The 8,473-nt window shown below is 42.8% G+C and overlaps 1 protein-coding gene across 3 annotated transcripts in view; it reads right to left on the bottom strand.

Moving 5' to 3' along the window:
• Positions 1-270: 270 nt before the first annotated feature.
• LOC129818597 (rab GTPase-binding effector protein 1-like) overlaps positions 271-8,473 on the bottom strand; it is a 28,555-nt gene continuing 20,352 nt past the window's right edge. For 2 of the 3 annotated variants that reach the window (XM_055874659.1, XM_055874677.1), the window contains 11 exons: positions 8,263-8,415; positions 6,752-6,856; positions 6,344-6,460; positions 5,935-6,033; positions 5,468-5,608; positions 4,265-4,454; positions 3,648-3,659; positions 2,905-2,960; positions 2,087-2,185; positions 1,835-1,951; positions 271-1,180 (listed from right to left, as the gene is read on the bottom strand). In XM_055874659.1, the coding sequence (XP_055730634.1) occupies positions 1,079-1,180; positions 1,835-1,951; positions 2,087-2,185; positions 2,905-2,960; positions 3,648-3,659; positions 4,265-4,454; positions 5,468-5,608; positions 5,935-6,033; positions 6,344-6,460; positions 6,752-6,856; positions 8,263-8,415 (1,191 nt within the window). In that variant the 3' untranslated portion in view covers positions 271-1,078. The remainder of the gene's footprint in view (positions 1,181-1,834; positions 1,952-2,086; positions 2,186-2,904; positions 2,961-3,647; positions 3,660-4,264; positions 4,455-5,467; positions 5,609-5,934; positions 6,034-6,343; positions 6,461-6,751; positions 6,857-8,262; positions 8,416-8,473) is intronic. The other variant, XM_055874668.1, reaches the window with a different exon arrangement.

Genomic DNA, 8,473 nt, shown 5'->3' with positions numbered 1-8,473 from the left:
AACGTTCAATCGGACAGTAACTGAATGAATGCGTCGATACCCGCTGCCTGCTTTATATAGCTAGCCAAGGCCACATGACTCAGTCTGTAGGAGTGAACCATTTTTGTGAAAGGGGTGGTTTGCCTAATACTGTGTATATTCTGTTTACATTATTATGTACACATATTTCTATGAATCTCTTCATTAAGTCTTTGCCATAGGCCCAACAGGGTGAAAATGAACTACAAAAGGCATTGAGCGAGAAAGAGAGAAAGTAAACCCAAAGGGGTGTAAGTGAGAAACGGTGGGAGAATTTTATTAACCACTTGCAGACATGGCAGACATTTTGTGGATTCATTTGTTCCCATTACCTGAAAGAAGTTGTAGTTCAGGCGGCCCACAGGCCAAATTTAGCCCGCGGTGATTTTATTTGTTGGACATAAAAACGCCAACAAATAAGCGCCAAGTGATTTTAATTTTCGAAATATGTTCCAAAGTATTCCCACACAGAGAGATCTATGTGATGGTATAAAAACGTAAGCAAGGTTTGAAATTATTGTTCTAGTCAAATATCTGTTTAGGCTTCTTGTGGTCAATATGCCATCTACAATTATTTGTAATTATGTTTCCGACCTCCTGACCATCCGCTCAAGAAAAAAATTGTCCCGTGGCTGAATCAAGTTGATGATCCCTGTTGTAGAAGAAAGTGCCTTAGAAGGCTACAAACGCCTCCTTTGGTTGGGCTAGTATGGTCAGTCCAATATCTACAGTAAAAACACAGGACAGATAAACAGACAGGAATTGCCACTCCGCAGGAAACAGTCATTTAGTTATTTGCAACCTCTTAGTAGTAGTGTTCACTCCTGCCTCGGTATGCTCCAAATCCTCCTGTACAGAAAAGGTATTTTTTCCTATCTTTTTTAATTATTTTTTTGTCCTCCACCTTGGATTTAGTCTTTATTTAAAAACACCCACACTGCTCTTATCCATCCTGAGCCCTTCCATTGGGGGGGGAGTGGCCTGGAGGGGTGGGAGAATTTCATTAGGCCAGTGAGATAGAGTGGAAGGAGGGGGAATGCAGTTTCTTCAGCCATGGGTATCATGTCTCTGGGAGCTGGCTGATGTCAGTTAAATTGGTGTTGTTGAGGATGGCTCGGATACGGTCGAGAGAGTCAGTCTGTCTGATCCGCTCCAACTGGACCTGAGGGGAAGAGTGTGATTGCATGATTGAATTGACCAGATAACCTAGAACCCTCAAACTCAACTATGGACCTCTAAGCCAGTTCCACTGTGTTTTTTTATTAATTGGAATTAATTATCAGGTAGAACAGAAAAACAGCAGGCTCCAGGCCTCATATACCCTGGATCTAGAAATACACATACAGCCATGTAGGTTACATCTCACATATCAGGGGCGGCACATCAGAGATAGGGTAAAATAAGTCACTATCAAATAGTGTTAAAAGCACCAATGAGGTGCTGTATATGGTTGCCATGGTAAGAGGTGTACTTTAGCAGTTGGCGTACCATTGCCATAGTAACACCACGATCATGCGGACCTATCAAATGTAAGGTACAAAGGTATGTCTAAGATCTACATCAAAAATGCTGATTGAATACCATTACGCATTTTACAAGTAAGTAAGTGCTCATCTATTTCTAGGGGAAGGCATGCATTGCTTACCAATGGAAGCGGAATGGTCGTACATAACCTATAATACATAATTGGAGGTGTATTTGCTGTCCTATATCTATGAATGTTAAACACTCCAGTCTGAAGACAAAAAAACCTTGAGTAACCAGTTTGCATCTCAAACTGGTTGCCATGGTAACCCGGCGACATTGCGGTCCGTACCTGGAGGGTCTGGGAGAGCTTGACAAAGTCTCTCTGCACCTGCTCACTGACGTCCAGCTCCGTCTGCAAGCGCTGTGCTTTGTCCTTCTCATCCAACGCCTGAGCCTCCAGGGCAGTCTGCCCCCCCACACACACAGACACACACAATATCACTACTCCCACAGGATGTTGAGACTTATCACAGATTGGTGAGAAAGAAACAGCAGTGGCCAGTTTTAAAATACAGGCTGTCTGGTGTGAATGACCTCTGACCTTGGTTGTGGTGAGCTCTCTGAGCTGCTCCTCCAGACTGCTCTTCAGACCCTGGACTCTCTCTAATGTCTTGCTCTTCTCTGCCAAGCTGCTCTCCAGCTGGGAAATTAGCACATCAATCAGGCTTATTAATAACTATTGGCACAAATAGTCTAGTACCAAACTTGAAGTCCTCCTGACTTCAGAGTCTAGGGAGGCTGCTAGATGTTGTCAGCACGACGCGTCGATAATGAAAGGGGCTGTGCCTTAGTGGTTCTCCTCTGTCTTTCTCACTCAAACACCCACATGGACAGCCACACAGTCCCCGAGATCCACCTCCCTCCATTACAAGTGTTGGATTTTCAAATCCAACCCCCCAGAAACTCTCGAAAAGAGTGGAATATGGAATTATAACAGCCACCTGTCCAGACCAGTGGGGCACCGATCCTCTCGCTGTGTCACATGGTCTGCACGCCAACAAGGCTACAAACAGTCGGCATTGCAAAACAATGTTAAGCCAGTGGCCTCCCACCTTGGTCCTGGTAGAGTTAGGTGCACAGGCTTTTGTTCCAGCTCAGAATTCAAACGTCAAATTCAACTAAACATCAAGACCTTCGTTAATTCAGTTGTGTACATATAAGGCTTGGGGGTATTCACATTGGTGATGGTAAATAAAAATCCCTCACACCTACATTTGTACACATTATTCCACACATTTCAAAACAGCAACTACTACTCTAACAAGTCAGTGGTTTTAGGCCTAAACTGGGATTATGTTATTGAAGGCAGCCACTCAAGGAAATCTGACTTCACATGCAGACTCCCTACAGTTCATTTACCTGTTCTTTCTCATCTTTCACTCGCTCCAGCTCGGTTTTCAGACTTGAGAATGACGCTGGCGGAAGGAGAGAAAAGAGATAGAAGGCTTATTACAGTGCCATTATGATGATAAATCAGAACATCAACCTCAGGCATGCGTTCTAGCATTCTAATGTGGTTCCTGGCAAATGACTCATCAATTCATGAATAATGAATTAGCACGGTTTGCCAAGGGGAGTGGTGTGTGGGCTCCTAAGCAAGCAAACATAGTGCTCCTCCAAACTATACGGCTGACACAAAGAGCAATCAAGGAAGTGATGATAACTTGGGCCAGAATTCAGCCATTGCAGAACATGGGTTTTCTGCACTGCACTTTAAGCAGTGCATTTGATTTGAACATTTCTGAAAACAAAATAGACAAAAACAAAGCTGTGATGACACATGAATGGTATTACTAGCAGCCAGGCATGTTATTTTATCATACACATGCTGACTAAGAAGAGTGATGTGAATGGCTAAGTCATTGAGCAAGGTACCCTAAACGCACCTGTAAGTCGCTTTGGATAAGAGCATCTGCTAAATGACTCAAATGTATGTGCTGTCACATCCATAATTCTAAATTCCTATACTAATTTGGCATGCCACATGTTCAAAAACATTACTGCAGCGAGTGAGTTTGTGTCCTACAGTCATTAGTCCAACATTTACAACATTAACACACACAAACAGCCTCAGTAGGTTCGTCAGACAGTGTTTTTCGTACCTTCCAAGATGTCTGAACAACAATCACCAACCGAGAAAAAAGGACAGGAGAAAAAGAAAGGTTTGAGAGGGTACAAAAGGAAAGGAGGGGGAAAAAACATCTTAAGAAAATGTGAAAGCCAGGGTCTTTTATGAAGTTCAAAGGAAAAGCAGAGTTCAGTTGCGCTGAAGAGTTCATTATGGGACCGTGGAGCTGAACACTTGCTCAGTACGTTTTATCCCTTAACTCTACTCAAATGTGTACTCATGAAACAACTAAGTCATACAAGTTTGAGCTAACGGTCATATTTAACATCTTCGGCTCTTAGAAAATGCCACTTTGAAGATTTTCTTTATTGCTCGTATTTACTCTCTGCACCTACAGTTTCCTCATTGGGTGTCGAGACATCTCAACTCAGAGCCATAGATAAACATTACACCTGCCCAGTAAATACAGATCAAAATTAAAGTTTTGGTAAATCTGGCACATTAATCAAAAGATATCTTGATTAATGAGCATGAGGATTATAGCGCAACTAAGTAACTTTTCATGAATACCAAATATACATCCATGGTTCTTCTCACCCTTCTCTGACCTATCCTTGTGTCAAGCCTAAGGAATGGGAAGGGGAGCCTCACCTTTCTCCTCCTTGCAGCCCTCTATCTCCATCTGTAGTGTGTCCTCCAGGTTCTCTTTGAAGCACTGCTCTGCCTGGAGCTGCTCCTTCAGGAACAGGATCTCCGCCTTCAGCTTCTCTTCTAAGTGGTCTGCAGCCGTGCGCACCGCAACTATGTCCTCCCGCAATTGCAGGACCAGTGGTTGTAGTTCCTAGAGGACAGCAGAAATAGTTGCACGTACCAATTTAAGTGAGTAACACTAGGTATAAATGGTGAAAGAAGTACCTGATGGGCATGTAAATAGCTCGATGGTGTGAACCAGAGATGGTAGTCTGCTTCTGAGGACTGTGCACGTGGAGAAGTGTATGGTAATGATTTACTCATACATTTCAGTTGCTTCCACCCCTTTTATATTCGTTACTCTGTTCTTCCAAGATTTTTGTTTTCTTCATTTACTCCAACGTATTCTTATTTCTATTCCTCATTTTAAAAGCTCTTTTAAGTAATTGAATACTGCAATATCTGAGTTTATATGGGATGAAAAAAACAAGAATCAGTTAGGTGGTTACGAGGGTTTAGCTACCACACTTTCATCAAGGTTTGAATTCACTCTAAAGACTTGTTCATGTCAAAGCGGTCAAGAAGTACACTATAGAATCTTTAACACCTCTGAAGGGCCCTAGTAAGTTGTCCCCTGCCAGTTCATCAACCAAAGTCAGTGATATATTACCTGGTCAGACAAGCGGATTGCTTCAGTTCTGAAAGACAGATTCTGTGCAGGTTTGCTAACATTACTAGACCTTTACAATTCCAGGAGGAGAATTTAACATCTCAGGAACCACATCAACATGACGCTCCTATAATGTGTGCAGAATCTGTGCATCTGGAACGCAACCAAAGTCTTAGAATATGACAAAGCTAAATCTAGGCTTAAAATATACACTACATTATCCGTCTTGGATTTAACTTTTGAATATTACTGTGGTTTTCTTCTTTGTCAATGCTATGAAAGCATGGTATGTAAGCATTGGGGAAAAAATGAAGAGCCTGGATGGTCCTTGCAATAAACTCATGTTTTTTATTCAGATGTCAAGAGACATTCTGTAAATCTATGAATGTGTGTGACAAAATAAATACAAAACAAATCGAGGGCTATGGTTTACAGTATTGAGATGCGCCTGAGAGCAATTCTCAAAACAGTGGCTGTGAATGATTGTCTCGTACTTGCACCGTGGTGGGTAGTTTGAAGTCCTCCTGCTGCTGGAGAGATAAGTGGAGTCGGTGTTTGCCTGTTAGGCTGTCGTTGTCCCTCTGCAGTCTGCTCAGTTCGTCTGCCACCTGCTCCCTAGACTGCATCAGCACTGCCTGTTTATGGCAAAAACAGCACTCCATCAAATCATATCATCATCCTGTTTCCTCCTGATGATTCAATGTACTGAAAAATGGAACTGCCGACCACAGTCTTCAGGTGTGATTCACTAGCAAATAGAGGCCAAACGTCTGCCATCTGGCAGAACACTCCACCAGCTCTATCTCTTTGGCAGGAGAAACATCCTCCTTAATTCCAGAAAAAAAGCCAGTTGCATTTTTTTTTTTTTCACAGTCTTTCTGGCATAGACAGACATTATTAAGACACTGGAGGGCCAAACAAAGGCTATATTGAGAGGGTGTAGTAGAGAAGTGCTGCTCACCATCTGTTCCTGTGTGTTCATCTTGGCCTGACTGAAGGCCTCCTGTAGTGTGTTGAGCAGCAACTCCGACTCGTGGACTCTCTGCATGAGAGCAGCGACCTGAGACACAAAGAAAGAAATCAGCAGGCTCCAAGGGATAACTGAGCAAACAGACAATCTACAGAAAATGAATGATGTATGCTGATTTATCCACATTCCAACAGGGAGCATTGTACATTCTTTGAAGATTATAAATAACTACTCAAACAACATAAGAGCTATGCATAAAGATTACTTTACACTTACTATACTTTACGCTTTTTGCATAAGAACTCTGAAGTGTGTGTGTGTGTGTGTGTGTGTGTGTGTGTGTGTGTGTGTGTGTGTGTGTGTGTGTGTGTGTGTGTGTGTGTGTGTAATCAGGACAGACCTTGGCAGTGGTTTCCTCGTTTCCCTGTTTCACAGAGTCCTCCAGCTCCTGTTTTTCACTCAGGGTTCTCTCCAGCTGGTCGTTGGCCTGCCGCAGCATCACCTGGAGCTTCTTTACCTGAGAAGTACCAGAGAAATGAATGGGAGAGATTGACACCAGTTAACACACTAAATCAGATGGTGCAAATATTTTCTATTTATTTACGATTCTTGTCAACATATTTATTCTAATTCATATAGCCACACAACATATGCCATTGAATATGGAAAGACCAAAGATCACATTTATCTATAATCTATAATAAAGGACTTTGATTTTGAGATTAACCTTCCCTTTAAGTATCCTTGGCATTTAGAAAAACATTTCAGAAAGTCCAACTGTAATGGAGTGTCTCAGGGAGGGAGTTACCTGATCGCGTGTCTCTGCCTCCTGGCACTGGATGACTTGCAGCTGTTTCTCGTAGTTGGAGCACATGTCACACCGCCGACCCAACTTCCTCCCTGCGTTCTTCACCTAGTGACAGACAGCCAAGAATCCACTTAGGAGGAATACCACATGGTAAATACGTCTAGGAGAAAGATGTATATAGAAACTGTGGGCTTGTCCATAGTGCAGACTAAACTGTACACATTTCATAGCAGTGTGAAGATTGTTTACTTTATTCTACAGTACCATTTCAACACTTAGCCTGCATTGTATTTTTGCTACAGTACTTGGTACCAGGGTCTCCGTTAGCCGGTAATAGCTGGCTTTTGGCCGATAAAAAAATTGAAGAGCTGATTACTCAAATCGGCGCCAGCCAAATTGTCCGGGAGACGAAATAATGATTTTTTGCCTATTCATTGATGGAAATACATTTGACTGGTCATGCTTATCGGACTATAGATTAATTGCATAATTTAAGGGAATGAAATTGGCACGTGTGCAGCATACAGATGGAGCCTTTGTACAGAAAATCAGTCAGACAGCGCGAGAGCTGCTGCTGCATCTCAAACAGCAAATGTTTTTCTACATATGAGTCAAGTCTTACCTTGCTTCAAAGCAGCCTAGCCAAAATCAGAACATATCCATGAAAGCAATTATTTTATATAAACTTTCTTTCATTGTCCAGTAGCCCAAAGCACAATCCTAGTCATATTAGCAACTCATGCTGGTTGTTGCATATTAGATCTCCCCTCTAAATGTGCGGTTGGCTTTTGAGAGTGTTTTCCAGCTAATTTCATTATGAAACGAACATTCGCGCCGTAGCCTACTGTCTTGTGCGCTTATGTGAATTTTTGGGGAGGGGGATTGAGGGTGAACAGGGAGTACAGGAGGGGACTAAGTACACACCCCTGAGGGGCCCCAGTGTTGAGGGTCAGCTTCGAGGACGTATTGTTGCCTACCCTCACCACCTGGGGGCAGCCTGTTAGAAAGTCCAGGATCCAGTTGCAGAGGGAGGTGTTTAATCCCAGGGTCCTCAGATTAGTGATGAGTTTAGAGGGAACAATGGTGTTGAACGCTGAGCCATAGTCAATGAACAGCATTCTCACATAGGTGTTCCTTTTGTCTAGGTGGGCGAGGCTATGTTCTGTTAATATGAATTACCATCATCTAATGGTATTTCTGTCATTCTGAGCACTGTGAGTGGACGCCCTAATCAGGTTAAGCATCCAATGCATATGGTCCGGTAAATTTCTCAAATACCCAGTAAATTAAAACGCTGCCTGTCAAATACCCGGCGCCACATTTTCCTAACGGAAACCCTGCTTGGTAATAAGCAGTGATTTTGAACCAATGTGATTATGGAATTACAAGCCAACAACTGTTACTATGCAAACAAGTTTGGTTTAGGGTGCAATATCGAACTGGAAAACAAAGCCCAACGAAAACATCATACAATTTAAATTAACCAAAACACTGTACGAAAACTGTCTGACCTCTTGCTGTAGCAGGTTCCACTCCTGGTCGCTGACCAACCGGTAGCCTGATGGGGAAAGGAAGGCGGTGTCGGGGGCGTGAGAAATGCTGGACATCAGCGAGGCAGTCTCCTCCTGCTCCGGTGTCATGGCCTTGATGGCCTTCTCCTGGTCCTGGATCATATCAAACTTTATTTAAAACTGCATGTAAAAAAAAAAAAAAAACTCTATA

The sequence above is a fragment of the Salvelinus fontinalis genome, chromosome 2 (assembly GCF_029448725.1).
Source record: "Salvelinus fontinalis isolate EN_2023a chromosome 2, ASM2944872v1, whole genome shotgun sequence".
Taxonomy (NCBI): domain Eukaryota; kingdom Metazoa; phylum Chordata; class Actinopteri; order Salmoniformes; family Salmonidae; genus Salvelinus; species Salvelinus fontinalis.
The sequence above is the reverse complement of the archived record's forward strand: the minus strand, read 5'-3'. Positions and strand labels throughout refer to the sequence as shown.